This window comes from Tamandua tetradactyla, chromosome 6 (genome assembly GCF_023851605.1).
Source record: "Tamandua tetradactyla isolate mTamTet1 chromosome 6, mTamTet1.pri, whole genome shotgun sequence".
NCBI lineage: Eukaryota > Metazoa > Chordata > Mammalia > Pilosa > Myrmecophagidae > Tamandua > Tamandua tetradactyla.
In genome coordinates this window covers 122,614,822-122,631,949 of record NC_135332.1, presented here as the reverse complement: position 1 = coordinate 122,631,949, position 17,128 = coordinate 122,614,822, and the positions used below count along the sequence as shown (strand labels likewise).

Below are 17,128 nucleotides of genomic sequence, written 5' to 3'. Positions count from 1 at the left end.
TTATAGATACTATTTTGGTTTCTTGTAAGAAACCAAATTCCCTGAGTCCATGAGTGAAAATAATAGTAACCACTGCATTTCTCTAATCATAAAACATTAGCATGTTTTCAATATGGGATTATTTATCTCACAGACAGAAGAATAGCAACTTGATATAGTTAGAATATGTTCTTCTCCACAGAACCATAAAAACTGCAAAAGCTTTATGAATATTTACTTCAAGCATATATTTCAGATTTGGGATCAGAGTTCAGTGAATGATTTACATTTCTTCCCTTAGAACTCTGAATAATTTCCCTTCATGCTTCCAAAAATTCACTTCAGTACAGGCTCTTATTCTATCAGGTTTTATGGTGATTGAACCAAAAAGGAAGAAGTACTGCCTCCTGAACAACTTACTGATGGATGCTCTTTACTCTGTCCTTGAAAAGTTAAAAACATGTGCAGGCTTTGAGCAATTGCAGACTTCAATGCTACCGTGGGGGTATTTTAAATAAATAAATAATCAACCTAGGCATCCTCTGTTATAGAATTTTTTTAAAAAGATTCCAGCCTTATGTTTCTCCAATTCCCACCCTCCACTCTGGGCCAGTCAAATGAAAATACTTGGCTTCCTCCCGCCCCACCTCATTTGTGTTCCTCATTCTCTTCCTCTCTCATCCTCTCTCTTCTACTTTCACACATATTCTCTTTCCCACACATTCTCATTCATGCATTCTCACACTCTCTCACTCCATCACTGATTAAGAGTTACTATTTGGTCATAAGCCAGCTAGTGTTCTAAGTGAAAGTAAGCTGGGTACAGGGAAGGAAAAAGCCAGTGGGTCAGAGAGAGTGGCAGGGCCCAGATGAAGGCAGGACCTGGAAGGCCTGGTATGCACTAGGAAGTCACAGAGGGTGGGAAGCATAATCAGATACACTGCTGCTCTGAGAAGAACGGAGGGGTGGAGTGGACAAGCGTAAATGTTCGGAGGTCCCTTAGAAGGCCACTGCAATGCCCCCTGCAGGAGATAATGGTTTGCATTTGGGTGACAGCAGTAGGAAAGGACAGAGTGGACAGATTAGTCTCTGGGTTTACTTTGTAGGTGGAACTGACAGGATTTGCCAGTGGAGTGGATGTGGGAAGTCAGACCAAATGAGAAGCCAGGGATTGAAGTTTCAGGCTTGAGCAACTCTTGCTCACTTTCTAATTCATTGTACTCTGTTTCTCTTTCTCCTTTCCTTCCTTTTTACCAGGCCTTTGATCACCCTATAACAGAATCTGGAATGCCCTTCACCATCCCTAGGCTAATTCCTGTTCAAGCCTCAACACAAAAGTCACAGACTCCAGAAACCTTTCCTGAGCCCATCACACTGCTGTTGTCTCCCTCCTGGCATCAATTTCTACATTATTGCATTGTTCATAAGGGTCCCTGATACAGGATTCAAAGCTGGGCTCATTAATGAACCACAATGCAGCTGGTTTGAATCCAAGTGCCGCTATTACCAGGCTCTTGCAAGTTACTTAAAGTCAGTCCCCACATCTGTAAAGTGCAGAAGTAAATGCGCCTGTCTCACATCATGTCTTGCATGAGATGATAAATGTAAAAAGCTTAGTACAAGACTGGCAAAGAGTAAATGCTAGATACATGTTAACTCATTACTTTTACTTTACATTACCCAATCTTCTTCTAAGTGGGGTACGGCAACAGTTACAGAACATCAGAAACTGAATAAAGCAGGAAATGGGTAATTCAGGGCTAGGGAACAAAAACAAAATAACACATCAGCGACCAGTCAAAATGGATAGATTGATTTATGAGCCCATTTAGACAAATCTACACGTGGGAGTCATGACACTGAGCTATTATAGTCAGTCTCCAGGCCCTCCACTCAATTTGGGCCTTGATTCTTGGGTCCAAATATGCCACTTACCACATTAGATGAACCCACAGGATTATTTTTCTTTGAGGTGACACCTGGGCAGGTGCATGCCCAGAGGGCAGATTGGAAAGAGACTGATTATAGAGGTTGGAGGGGCAGAGGGCGTGACCATCTTCATCATTCTTCACTTCCTCTTTTTTACAAGACGGCTTGGCATCGTCCACCACATCCGCGGCAGGAGCTACGCCACCACCCCCGTCGCGTCCGTTTGCAACTGAGCAGCTTGCGCTCTGCGTATTTGTGGCTTCCGTGGACATATTAGCAACCGATGGTTTTATGTCCCAGTCGCCTAAAACATTGCCAAAGCGGCTAGAGGTCATCTGGAAAGTCTTTTGCCCCGAATCGTCCGGTTCAGAAGGGTTAGCTCCTTTCTCCCGCGGTGCTTTGGCAATTCGCGCCCTGCTCTGTTCTGGTCTAGGGTACAGGAAGCGCTAAAGGAAGACACAGGTGCTAAGGAGAAGGGGGAGTGAAGGCGCCCCCCTGATGTACCCGAAGACTGACCCTGGAGACCAAGCGCAAAGTAGAAACTGAAAGTGCACTGCCGGCCTATTCCACGGAAGTTATGGAAAAGGCAAAGCTCAGAGCCAGACCGTGGTACGTGCCGCCCCCCATGGGATGGATGAAACAGCAGGCGCGGCGTGGGTGAGAGGAACCCAGCTACAGATCCGGCCCTGCCCGGCCGCGACTCCCGGCAACTCCGCGGAAGACCAGGGTCCTGCGAGTGACTATGGGCGGTGAGAGCTTGCTCCTGCTGCTGTTGCTGTCATCATGACTACGCCCGCCTCCCGCAGACCATGTTCCATGGTAAGTGCGCCTCTCCCCGGCGCACAGGTACGCGCGCCCGGCATGCCGGGGACTCTGGAACACGCTGCCGGCCCCAGCGCCCAAGCGCGTCCGGGAACAGCTTGGCCTTGCACTTTGGACCTGCCAGAGCACTGGTTCACCCACGGGAAGCGGGCAGCAGCGCCTTTGTAGCGTGGCTTTTAGCCACTTGCACCTGGGGCTGCTGCGCCTGGCAGGCTGCGAGAAGCAGTCCTTGGCGCCTGCTTTCTACTTTGAGACGGAGTGCTGCAGCCTCCGCGCCGCTCAGCGCTGAGAGCCTGCAGCGGTGTCTCGGGGGTAGCCAATGCCTCTCTGTCTTGTCTGCTTGTCTGCGGGTCTGCCGGTCTTTCCCCAGCCGGCGCTGTCCTCTGTCAACCCGGCATCCACCCTGCTTTTCCCGTACTCCTGGCCGCGCCGCATTACTCACAGGCGTCCCCGGGAGCCCCCGGATCAACAAGTAGCTGGGCTCTTGCAGCTCCGAACCCCTTGGAGAAATGAAAGCAAAGCTCCCATGGGACGCGCTTTTAAGCCCCACAGGGACACGTCCCTGGAAAACCCCGTTTACCCCTCCGTGAGGCTGGGAGTTTCCAACCGGGGCTGTACCCTACGCCTTTTGCTGGGAATCCAAGTCCTCAGGCTGGTAACAAGAAAGACCAGTTTTCAGTTTTTGCTTTTTCCTATATGCGAGCTACTTAGTGGAGACAGGATTAAATAGGCATGACTCTAAATTCTAGTCCCTTGCTGAGATTTAATATATTTTATTTGAGCACAATTCGAATTTAAAATGGACAAGGACAGAGTTGAGGCCACCTAAACTCCTTGGCAGACATCTGGCCAACGTAAAGAGTCAGAAAGTTTACTGGAAAAAAAAAAGGGGGGCGTGGAGGGGGGATGTGTGGAGGAAAGGATCTGCTGAGGGAATTTGGAATGTTTTACAGTAAGTACTTCCTCAAGCTGAAGAAAGACGGGTGGGGGAGAGTGAGGGTGGGGGGAAGGCATAGACTGTTCTTCCTTTTGAAGCTGGTCTGTGCGCCTTCCGCACCACTCCGTTAAATCAAAAGGGCCCTCTCCCCTCTCATATGTATTAAAGAATCAAAAAGTGGCATAGGCAAGGATACAAAATCAGTTAAAGAAAAGGAGGGGAGAGGTATAGAGAACAACAAATTATGGAAGACTTCTAATGGGTGCTTTCCAGGACTTTCATATCAAAGTAGAAATTGGCATATACCTTTATAATGCCCATGGTTCTCCTGCAATTACTTCTTTCTGAACGACTTCCAGTTCTAATCCTTGCATCACTTCTAAAGTGGAGAGGCAAAACAGAAGCAAAGGAAGTTACAGTATGCATTATCAATAAGGAGACTTTAGTTCTTTCAGAATGGCCATGTTAATCACACACCATAAGTTATTAGCAAACAATACCAGAATTCTAAACTTCTCATAATAATGATTATGATGAGTGGCTTGCTGCATTTGGTTCCAAAAGATTTCACTAGAAACTTAAAGATAGGGATATACTTATCCTTTTTTCTTTGCTTTGGGGTTGAAGTAGTTGAGGGCCTACAATTGTGCTGTCTGGTTTGAGAAATTAAACCGTATTTGAGGACTTTAAAATGGGATAGTAATAAAGAGCAGACAACAGAGAAAGATTAGAAAGACTGAACAGATATAAAGGAGAATTAAAAAACAACATTGTCTAAATATCTTAAAAATGAAAATTATTCCAGAGGATCAATTTATATGTCATATTCACACTTCTGCATGTGAGACTGTCTTTTGGTCACACTCCTGACTCATAGTCTAGTGTAATGAAAACAAATATTTAGTATCTTTTTTTCTGACATAAGAGTGTACGAGGCAGAGTTTCGGAGCTCATCCTGGAAGTACTTACTACATTCCCCTGACAACAGAGAAATAGTTATTTTTAAAGGAAGCAGTCAAATTCAGTTTCTGGATGTAAATCCTGGATTTTATCAGAGGCATTACAAGTGGGAAAAAATCTATTTGTGCCCCAGACTCTTCAGTTGTTAAGTGTGATTAATTTAATAGTACTTACCTCATAAAATGGTTATGGAATTAACTGGAATATTGCACACAATGTCATGGATGGCTGCAGAAATTTATCATATGATCTGTGGATAGAATTTATAGTCTAATCTTAAGACGGTTGTAGCAGATTATTGAGCTTCTAATATATAATCAGATACATTTTCTATAACCTTAAAAAGCTGATTTCCATACAATATATCATGATTGTTTACTGTTTATTGGTTTCACTTTTTATATATTCACCCATGTTATTTTACTAATTATTCCTATTAAAGCCATCTTATCTATTCAAATGTTTTCCATTCCTTCCTGGATATTTTTTTGACCAGTTTACTTTTAATTCCCAGTGAAAACAGGTCTATGTAATGTTTTAATGGACATTTAATAAATATTTACGTGCCTTAAAGCCCAGTGAGAGGTTTTTGATGAACTGTAGAAACTAATTTATTTATGTTCATTTTGACCCTATAACTTAGGTAGCTGAGGATTGAATGTATTATTTGGCTTAAATTAAAAACCAACAGGAACTTTTAGCTAACCATTTTTCTGGTTTAACCAAATTCCCAACTGTAAACAAATTCTCCAGTCTCAAACCCTTTGGGAGGTCTAATGACAGTTCCACAAACCCAGACTTGCCTTGGATTATTGCTTACATTTGACTTTTCTGTAACCTAATGGAGAGTTGGGGGTAGGGGTTCATTTAGATAGTTGGAAACAAATGCATACAAAACAGAAGAAAAGCAGAGTCCCTTTCCTACTCTGACCTTCAACGAGAGTTGCACCCTTAAATGAGAAAGCACCCTCAAACAAGAGTCTGAATATGTTGCCCTTATGTGGTGTGTGGAGGAAAAGACTTCAATTACAGACCAAACTGCAGAGCACTAAAGAGAGAGCTGGGTACCTATGAGATGTGGGTCCAAGGCTCTGGGCATGCTTGCAGCATTGTCAGTGAGGCAATTTCAAGTCTAATGAGTTTCTGTATTTGGATGGCCATGTGGATTCTTAGAAATAAAGTGTGAGAGAGCTGGACAGGACTTGAAAAGATCATTTAATCTAAAGTTTTCATTTTTAGATATCAGGTCAATGAAGCTTAAAAGAAACTCAGTCACACAACCCACTGTCATACCTACATAAAATTTCCGAGTGCCTGTACTCCAAACCTTCTGAGCTTTGCCCTATCCTAGTCTATCTAGAGCTAACCTATTCAACAACAGCAGCAGCCACAAAGCTTCTCTTCACAAACAGGGAAAATCATGCTTTAGAGTTGAGAAGCTAGTTATATATATATACAAAAAGACAAGATGAATTTTCCACCAGACCATCATTTGAAACCATTCATAAAATACCATCCAATTGAATGAATTTGGAGAACAATAATTGCTAAAAACTGGGATGAAGAAAACATGATCACCAGTGCCCATGGAAAATAAACAATTTATTAAAACATAAAAAGTGAACTTTCGAAATATCATCTTTTCATTCTAGTATTTAGTTATGTTATATTCTTCTTAAAGCTCATTTCAACTTATATGCTGTATACCTTTTCTTGCACTGTCTGTCTACTCCTCTCAAACTATACCTTTTGGATACCTATGACACAGAAAATGAAGTTTGCTTCTATACAATGGGCATCAATCTAATTACAAATCAGAACCGAGTAAATGATTTGCAAGTGATTATTATTTGAGGAGCTTCAGGATAAAGGAACAGTAGTAGAGAGATACAACCTGCATTATTACATGAAAGGGCCTTCCCAATGTGATTATAGATTATCAAAAGATTATAGATTATAGTCTTTCCTGATCAAATCCTGGTGAGGCAAAAAGTTCAGTTTAGAACTTTTTGTGTTACAAAAAGATTAACTTGCAAGATTTTTGTGATATTAGAGATAATATGCATAAGGCACCTAACAATGCCTGGCACTTAAAGGTAACTAGCATTATCATCATTATAAATTTCCTAAGTGAATTCTTGATTGTCCTGCATATAGACACTTAGCAGCAGAGAAGGTAACATATGAAGATGAGAGGTAGGATTTACTTTTTTTTCCCATATCTGCTATCCAGCCTCTCTATTTGTAAAAATATGTGTCACTAGCATATGTACATTTATGAGCGAATGAAATTTAAAATATTTTACGGTAGTATAATATTTTATCATTTGGATGAAACATGAATTCCTAAAATTACATGTTGAAGACGTTTCTGTGGAACGGAGTTTTCAAGAGGACCTCCATGATTTTATGTTCGGGGGACTGAGCATTCACTTCGGAAACATCTTCCCCAGGACCGGCTTTCCTGCTTCAGAGGTCTGCATGGTATTGTCCAGGCACAGTGGTGACCGCTCTCACTGCACTGGGCTTTCTAGGAGCATGTTTCTATGTCCTATGTACACTGGAAACCCCCCTGAGATAAGGGCTTCTTTTGGTCTATCTTCTCAGTACAGTGTCAAGCATATTGTGTGGGTCTGGATATGTCAAATAACTTCCCTATTTGGAGCATTTCTGATATTCTCACAAGCAGTGGGTACAACCAAATCAATAGGCTGAGCTTTCAATCTTGGGGTTTGTCCCTATGAAACTTTTTCCTGCAAAGGAAAAGCTAGGCCTACTTGAAATTATGCCTAAAATCACCCCAGAGAAGCTTTTTATTGCTCAGATGTGGCCTCTCTCTCTAAGACAACTCAGTAGGTGAACTCACTGTCCCCCTCCAAGTGTGGCATGACTCCCAGGGATCAAAATCTTCCTTGCAATGTGGGACAGAATTCCTGGGATTCACCAGGACCCAGCATCATGGGATTGAGAAAGCCTTCTTGACCAAAAAGGGGAAGAAAGAAATAAGATAAAATAAAATTTCAGCGGTTGAGATATCTCAAACAGTGTTGAGAGGTTATCCTGGAGGTTATTCTTATACATTATATAGTTAACCTTTTTTAAAATTATGGTGTATTGGAGTGACTGGAGGGAAGTACCTGAAACTGTTGAGCTGTGTTCCAGTAGCCTTTATTCTTGAAGATGATTGTATAACGATATAACTCTTACAGTGTGACTGTAGTGATTGTGAAAACCTTGTGTCTGATACTCCTTTTATCCAGGACAAATGGATAAATTTTATCTATGGACAAATGAGTAAAAAAATATGGGCAAAAATAAATAATGGGGTGGGTAATAGGTAAAATAAATTGGGAAAAAATACGTCACTAATAGCACCTAATGTATTGTAGAGTACTATTGACATTTTATATGATAGATAGTGATATATTAGACTAAAATGGTATAGGGAACTTTATGATATATTTAAGTCTTTAGGCTATAGTCACAATATTACTTCCTTGAAGGAGTGTTGTTTATACACTCTTAATCAGAGAAGACATGCAAGTGAAATGTTTTCTACCCAACAATATTGTTAAACTTCATTTGAAACAGAAATTTTATTTGGAACAGAATATTGAAAAAATACTAATTTTTCAACATAACTCAGTTTACAAGAAGATGCAAACAAGATGCACGCTTAGAGGCATGTAAGGGCATATGAAGAAGGAGATCCCTATATAACCAGGCTTTAAGCCTTATCCCCAAATATTATTATCACATACATCACTTATAATTTCATTCTCTTTGATTAGAGAATTTCTCCTAATTGGGCAGCTACCAAACCAAACCAAGCAAAACAAAACATATAAATCACTAGTGTGGTATGAATTTATTTATTGAAATTTTCTAATATGCCAAGAATCTAGACTCAGGTATTGACAGAAGTGTCTGAAGAGAATATGGGCCTCTGTGCACTCAGAAACTCGGCTTCAGTATAAAGAAGAAAGGTACTGAAAAGATAGGAAGAGGAACCCCAAAATATGAATGTAATCTGTGTCACAGTTTTAAGAAAGGTAAACACTTTAAGATCCATTGAGAGAAAGAACATAATTACAGTGCAGTACCATGAAAATACCCCCACCACACACACACACAAACACACACTGTTGTCTCCATATTGGCAAGGAAGCAACTGGACACATGGACTTCCATCAAGTTTTGCGTTGATACATATTCACATGCCATAGATTCTAAAATTTCAACAGCATGTAGTTTGTTTACCTATAGTTTCTCTGAATGCCTTTTCTTACAGGGATATTCATCCTAAGTCCAAACTGAATGAATCATCATTACACTCCTTGAATGCTTTTCAAACCCAAATAGTCTCTGCTTTTACATACCTATAATGTACTTCCCCCAAGAATAATTTCTAAATAAAAAAGTTAAAGAAACCTTAATTCCAGAATGGTGGCCCACTTTGTTGCATAATGTTGTTTTTAGGGTTCTCCTCCATTATCTAAAAGCTGAGACGCATTTAAAAAAAATTGTTAGAAATACGTGGTCAGGCCAGTTGAAATGCCACAACCAAATATAAAATGGCTTATAACATTGAGCGCATTCTTATTTAATGTTGAATTTAGTTTCTTTTAGGTACATCTTTGGAATTCCTCCCCTGATCCTTGTTCTGTTGCCAATAGCATCATCTGATTGTGACATTCAAGGTAGAGAAGGCAAAGAATATGAGAATGTTCTAATGATCAGCATCAATGAATTGGTATGTGCTTGTTTTGTTTTCCTCACATTTTCACTCACTGGGGTAAATAGAAATTGTAACTTTTGTAATACAGTTTTATAATCAAGTATCTCTATATTCCTTGACAAGAAAATAAAATAACTGAAGAATAAAATTTAATAAGCTACCAACTCCATGTATTTTTTAGTAAGTATAATTTTTTGTCCTTTAAAAAGATTTTTTTCCTAGACCCTAAGATGCCCAGAACTATCCATTTCAGTCCTATTTCCCTTCACTACAAAAGTTATTGAAAACATAATTCATCCTCACTGCCTGTCCTTCCTCACCTCCCTTTTACCGTGTTAGTCCCTGTAGCAGCACTGCAATAGGAGTGGGAAAATAAGAGTACAGCATTAGTCATTCATCATGTAAAGAGATGTGCTGTTATTTTGTTTCATCTCAATGTACTGTGTGTGTGTATATGCATATATATGTTGGTAGGTAGGGAAATATAAGTATATCTATATTTTTCTGAGAGTTAATTTAAGTTTGAAGAACTGTATCAATACGATGGAATGTGTTGATATGATAGCTAATCAGTCCTTTTCAATCAGATTGGAGGGGGTATGGGAAATTCTCCTAGCCTGCTGACTAGGCGGAAAAAAGTTACATGTTAAAAGGTAATTGTTCCCATTTTATATATGTGCTATATTTTTTTTTTTTGACACTGGTTGCATTAAATGATTACTACCAAATTAAACTTCTTGAGTCAGGATGATGTCTCTAATTGAAGTTTATTTTCCAGACAGAGAATCAACTAATATTAGTTCAACAGCATTTACAAATAACTATATGCATATAAAACTCTGCAAAAAATGCTATGGGCAATTAAAAAGAAGGAGAATTTCACCTACCAGAGTCATAGTACATTTTTTTTCTGGAAATATAGAGGAACTTATCTCATTAACATGCATGCACAGAACAACAATGATACTGTCAAAACAAACCAAAACATAGCTACTCTTTTTAAGGAGATTAATTTACAAAAGACATAAGAGTACCCAAACTAACCAATCCAAGGGAACAGTGTCATGATAATCTTAAGCATGTTGTCTATAAATAAGGAGTGATAAATTTGAGGGAAGGAAAAAGAAAGTGATAAAGAATCATTTTTATCAGTGTAACTAGATGACATTTAGACTCTTTAGAATGTGTTAGATACTTTACAAATGTTACTGTGTTTAAGTCCATCTTAAAGATGGGGAAATTGATGCTTAAAGAGATTGGTCACATAACTACCAAAGGCCAAAAATAAGACCCAAAGTCACAAGCTTTTTCCTCAGTCCTAATCTTTCAATTTTTCTGAAACACTGAAACATAGGAGCAAGCGTAGTAAATACCTTTTAAGTGTTAAAGACTATGACCACTGATACGGATGCTTACGGATATGAGTACATTTATTTAATCCATCCTGTAAATATTTGTTGAATATCTATTATGTATTAGCATTGTAATAGAAGCACTGGGGAATATTTAAAAAACACATAAGACCTACTTCCTGAATTTCAAAGATTATAAATTACTTGGGAAGACAAGACACAGACAGAAGAAAAGTTCGGGAACTATAGTACTACTAACATTTATGTAGTGCTTTTGAAGTTCTAAGTGTCTGCTTTTCATGTCGTACCTAATTTAGCCCTCACAACACACCTATGAGAGAGTTTACTCTCATTACCTGTGTTTCACACAAAAAAGAATCTGAGGCCCAGGATTGCCCAGTTTGGGCAGACACAGGATCTGCTCTTAGTTCCCATGTCCTCCTGAATGTTGATTCATTCAGCAAACATAATTTGGGGCCTGTTAAGAACAAGTTACTTTGGAAAATTCTTTTGTGTATGTGGAGGGGTAGGTGTTGGGGATGGATACAATGATGAACCATGTGTGGATCCTTCTTTGAAAAAAGAAGATATTATGATGAGATCTGACATATATACAAAAAATTACATGCAGGGCATCCATTCTCTGGGCCTTCTAAAGAGACTATTATCCTACATCAGTGCATTGGAAAAAGTCTTCCACAAAGGTTCTAATAATATGGAACCTCAAAAACGTAAGGGATTGGATTCTTAATCCCTTTTTCCCTAGAAAGTTACTTTGGAAATATAATTACTTCCCCCCTTGCTATTAGTTGCTCATACTAAGTGATGCTACTATTAGAGTCTGTGTAGCCATAAAATAAGTACAGCTAGCTTTCTTTCATTTTTATAACTTAAAAATAAAAAAGTAATTCTAGAACAAAAAAGATTAGCCTCTTAAAAGGCAACTTCTCTTGTTAAATTGCAACTGACTCAGTTACCCAACTAAATTATATATACAGGAAATTATATATATTATATATTTCCTCCAATGTAATTTTACATAATAAAAAACTAAGTTAGCTTTTATTGTAGTCAGTTTAAATCTGCTCTCTATTAATTGCAATTATTTAAGCCTAGCATTTTTATACATATTTTTTAAGGCAATATTTAACTAGAATTTAATCCTTGACTTGCTTTGGTGTTCACTGTTAGCAAAACAATTAAATGCAAGGCCAAAACTTGATAAGTATTGGAGGAGAGACTTTAAAGTACTAAAGAGTTCTTTAAAAGGGGAGAGATAGTATCAGATTTAAATTTTAGAAAAAAGTTCAGCATTATGTATGATGTGCTAACTGCACATCTGGTACAGATTTCTAGTTGTAATCTGAATTAAATTGCTCTGAAGTTCATAGGAAAGGTGTATAATTGTGGCTACTTGACAGCTATCAGTGCAAAGGTGGAAGGTGAATTTGTAAGGGCACCTAGAATACAGGTAGAGTTTAAAATATGGCAAATGGCAAAGGCAATAATAATGTGTTAGTCATGATTCATAAGATATAATAATAGGACAGCCCTACATGTACATGAAATTGGGCTGAGTCATTCCTAGAAAGTGTTTAGCCATCTCTAGCAGCCTTTATATTCATAACCAGCTTCTGTTCTGGTGCCTGAGTTACATATCTCAGACATATGAGTTATGTTTAGCCAAAATAATATTTTTCTGGCTAAAGTAATACCATATAATATTCCAAACTAGTATATATTTAAATATCCAAAAAGTACCTGACATTTTATTTATAGCAATTTTCAAAGAAACAGATGTCCAAGAAGAAAAAAACTGACTTCCTAGCCAATACAAAATAAGTTCTACTTATTAAAATTTAGTGTTGATGTACAATTTGCATATCATTTAGCAAATATTCATAAAAGTAATATGTGCAAGACACTGTGCTGAGCATTCTGTGGGATACAAAGATGGAAACTCTGTCCTTATGATGCCTGTAGACTAGTGTGGGGAAATAAGGAACAGGGAAATAAGGGATATACTCAGGTAAGTACATGAGGAATATAGAGTTAACAAGTACATGAGGAGTATAGAGTTAAACATCATAGAGAAGTACATATGGGAGTTCAAAAGGGGAGCAGTTGTGAGAGGATTGGGGAAGGGGGATTGGTTAAGGAGGTCTTCACAGAGGAAGGTGCTCTTGAGGATTGGTAGGAATTGGATAGGTGGTAATAGAAGGTAAAGATATTCCACGATGAAACAAAGACTAGGCATTGCCAGGAATATATGAGTATCCAGGCTGGAACAAGGGAAAAGGGATTTAGAATCCAATCCCTTATGTTTTTGAGGTTCCATATTATTAGAACCTTTCTGGAAGACTTCTTCCGATGCACTGATGTAGGATAATAGTCTCTTTAGAAGGCCCAGAGAATGGATGCCCTGTATGTAATATTTGTATATATGTCAGATCTCATCATAATGTCGTCACACACCCAGCACTGGGTATACATACCTCTACTATCTGTGGCACTGTAACAAGTATAGGTGGAAATGCTGCCAGGTTTGCAATAATTGCACATTGTCTATACTTGGCACAGATATTGATATGTACGGAAATACGCCAATTGTTGAATCATATAATTCCTGGAATGCCATTTCTTATCCCAAGATTTACATAACCATACTTTAACACAAATGAATAAAACAGCAAGTTGTGGATCCAGGGTGTTGGTAAAGTTGGAAAGGCATTCAAGGATACGAAATATATATTCACTTCCAAAACAGGGCATCAAATAGATGTAAAAGTTTATGCATGATAAAGAATGGGTTTAACAACTAAAATATATTCATTGCCCTGTTGTTTAGTGTTTATAGTTCTGTATTTTCTAACAAATTTTACCTATTGTTTGCTTTTTCTTAAATTGAACTCCATTGCAGAAATTCTGGAGAGGTATTTTTACAAGTGGAAACTTATAATCATATTTTCTAACTCGTCTGTATATAAAAGCATTTTGTATATTACATTGGTGATATTAATTTGAAATGCCATATTTGTCAAAATAGTAATTTTCAATGTTATTTTTAGATTGATGTTCTTTACTTATTTTGCTGATATTCTTGACAATAGATTACTATCAATATTAATTATTAAAACAAACTTTCAATTTCTGCTATTTTGTGTACTATAGATATGAAATATTCTGTTTAATGAGTGTAATTTAAATAAGCACAATGACAATGAATTACTTCAAAATTATTTATTTGAACTATTTTTGGTCAAAGGAAGGACTGGGAAATTAACATAATCAAATTGTTGTAGCCCTGGTGCTATTATTGGTTCACTTTCAGTTGTTACTCTAAATGATATATATTCAGCTTAGAATTTGAGCTTTAAATTTAGTAGGACACATTTTTGGGGTATTAAATTACTGCATTAATATCTGCTGTTCTTGAATGTCAGTGCATAATTAAAATGTTTTCAAAGATTTAATGCTAAAGCCAAAAATTCCAGATATCCCTTTTCTTTGTTAATCTACCAATATTGGGGTATAGGATTTGAAAAGGAGCTACTGCCTTACTCTTTGCAAATACTTGAAACCTACTATCTTCTCAAAACTTGTCCATTAAGGATGAATTCCCAGAAATAGAGAAATACCAAATATTAGACAGGACAAGCACAATTGAGCTCACAAATACCTGTATGTGTTTTTCTTTCCCTTACTGTTTTGGTAGAAAACATAGAACATGATTTATTAGTTTGGAGTTAATTAATTTACAAGTTGTTCCACAGGGGCTATTCCAAACTAAATAAATTTGCTTATTTATTTAATAAGATGTTGCCCAGTTGGAGCCAGTTTCTTTATTCAACTGGACTTAGCCCAGTTGCACATTTCCAATGAAGCAGAATTTTTACAAACAGCCTTGCTCCTGATTTCTTTTCCCTTGTTCCTACTCACACTCTAATTCTCTCATAATTTATATCTACTCACCATGTGATTTACTTCTCCAAAGTCTATAAGCACATCAGTCAGCAATAAAATTATGAATACTTCCCTTACATATACTAATCTTCATAAAGCACAGTTGAGATCATGCCATGTCCCTGCTCAAAAGCCTTCTGTAGTTTTCTACTTATTGCCTACTGAATTCTGATCTGGCATTTGGGAAGCATAATCTGCTGATTCTGCATTTCTAACCTAATTATCACTCTCTATTGCCCCTTATTCCCTGTACCACCTCATTACTCCAATAGCGCAACAAACTTGTACTAATTTCTTTTTCCCAAATGAGCTCCACACCTGCCCACCACAGTGCCTTTTCCTGTGTTTTCTTTTTCCAGAATTTCCTAATCTCCCTATTTTCTCCCTTCATCTCCATATTCATATATCCAAATTTAAGTACCTAATCAGATTAAACTCATTTCTACTTGATTCACAAGACCAGTCAAAAGTAATCATTCTTTCATAGCAATTTATCTTGCTTACTGTTAAGGCATGTATCACTCTATATTTTATGCACACAATATGTATATGTATGTGCATCCGATCATTTTTTAAAGTAGACACTTGAGTGAATGAATAAACAAACAAAAATATTATACACTAAGTTATGTGGACAGGGTTTAGGATTTAGAAAAGAAAATGTTGTCTTGTTTTTGCTAGAATTTCTACTCTCAATTATTCTATTAAACTCTGCTGCTTCAAGATTTTGAATCAAACTCAGATTTCTAGATGGCAAACTTGTTATAAAAAAAGCATTAGCTTTGTAACTGGGTAGATCTTCATTTGCATACCAGGTCTGCCACTTATTAGTTTTCCAACTTAGTCTACTTTGTGAATCTGCTTTGTTTGGGACAGTGTATGTAATGGTGAGTGGTGATCACTGTTGGGTATATTATGTCAACAAACATTCTAGGAAGAGGGCATTCCTAGAATAGGAAATGAGACAGGGATTTTTTTTTTTTTTTTTTAACAAGAGAAATTTTTTCCTCTTTGTAGTTGGAAGTCATTTCCAAAAATCTTAGTTAAGAGAGGCCTATTTTAATGTTAGGTGAACTTCCCCAATCATGTAAAAATAGGTCAGGGGCAAACAGGCAGATAGGTAAGCTACAGATTTTCAGTGGTGACAGTGGCTGCATCAGATGGGATGGGGAGCAGTTTTTACAGCAGTGAGAAGCCAGGGCATCAGTCATGAAATCTTCCAGACTGAAGGGGTGTCAGTCATTATACTTTTGTTTGAAGTCATAGAAAACTGGACATAAATGAGTTTAAACATTAAAGAGTACTTATTGGCCTTTATAACTGAAGAGTCGAACAGTTAAGTGCTTTCAGCTGTAGCTTAATCAGAGCTTCAACTTTGTTTCTTTGCAATTCTTTTGGCTCTGCAATTCACCATACGTCACTCAGCCTCATGCCGTGGCATGTTTCTCTCATATATGCAAGATGGCTGCCAAAAGCCACTGAGTTTCATGCATCTTTCATATTCAGGAGGATCAATCATGTTCCTGCCCATAACTTAATAACCTACACCCTCCTATATTCTGACTGGATTACCTGTGAAATGGACCTAATTCCAGTGGAACATGAAGATCTTAGCTGCTGTAGGCCTTGGTTACTACTTGAGCCACTTGCTCTAGCAAGGGAGATGGGATAACTATTGATTTAATATCTAAGTCTTAGACCCATCAAGGTCCAACCTAGAGCTGGGAGTGCCATAAGTTCTACAAACACCACCTGACTGCTAAATAATAATGAGGAGAGGAACAGATAAGATATGCAACAATAACCACAATGTCCATTACAATGGGAATGTTTGCAGATCCATCTCCCTCTAGCAAACAGAAAGCACAATCAGGAATATTCTTTTAGCAAAATAAGGGCTGTGTTCCTCTCTGCAACTGGAGTGGGAACCTGAGTGGTTGTCATTGGTGAAACAGCTTCATTCAGGAAAGTGGTGATTTCCTGCAGGTTCCTCACCCATAGAGGCCTGTCATGACAGAGGGGAGAGGAAACCGTGTGGAAGAACCTGGGAAGTTACTACAGAGCACATATTAGATGACATTTAACGGAATTTCAGAAATGATGAGGCGCTTTGGGAGGAGTTTATCTCTATCAGGATGTTAAAGGCTTATACTATAATAATGTGCACATAAAAAAAGAAGAGTGATTTTATGTTATATAATCAATGGCTAGACAAACGTGAAAGGATCTCCAAAAAAAAAGCAAAGGCAAAGAATTTATCTATCTACACAAACTATCTTCTTATTTATCTCATTTATATGATTATATTGGCTAACCAAGATATTAACAAAAATTAATAATAGAAATAGTGATGTTACAACACTAATACTAAATACATAACTATTGTGTGATGTCTAGACTAATACAATAACATGTTTCACATAAGAAGTAATAATATACAAGATATTA

General features: G+C 37.8%; 1 protein-coding gene and 1 long non-coding RNA gene across 7 annotated transcripts in view; one reads left to right on the top strand and one right to left on the bottom strand.

Moving 5' to 3' along the window:
* LOC143688763 (uncharacterized) overlaps window positions 1-9,313 on the bottom strand; it is a 92,697-nt gene extending 83,384 nt beyond the window's left edge. Inside the window, exons 1-4 of one of the 5 annotated variants that reach the window (XR_013178274.1) lie at window positions 9,059-9,313; window positions 4,802-4,877; window positions 3,974-4,046; window positions 1,915-3,230 (exon numbers count right to left, since the gene is read on the bottom strand). This is a non-coding gene — a long non-coding RNA (uncharacterized LOC143688763). Of the gene's footprint in view, window positions 1-1,914; window positions 3,231-3,973; window positions 4,146-4,801; window positions 4,878-9,006; window positions 9,028-9,058 lie in introns of those variants that run through there. The other 4 variants (XR_013178273.1, XR_013178271.1, XR_013178275.1 and 1 more) reach the window with 4 other exon arrangements.
* IL7 (interleukin 7) overlaps window positions 2,074-17,128 on the top strand; it is a 31,188-nt gene continuing 16,133 nt past the window's right edge. The window contains exons 1-2 of one of the 2 annotated variants that reach the window (XM_077167053.1): window positions 2,074-2,727; window positions 9,247-9,380. In XM_077167053.1, coding sequence (XP_077023168.1) covers window positions 2,718-2,727; window positions 9,247-9,380 — 144 coding nt within the window. In that variant the 5' untranslated portion in view covers window positions 2,074-2,717. Of the gene's footprint in view, window positions 2,728-9,107; window positions 9,381-17,128 lie in introns of those variants that run through there. The other variant, XM_077167052.1, reaches the window with a different exon arrangement.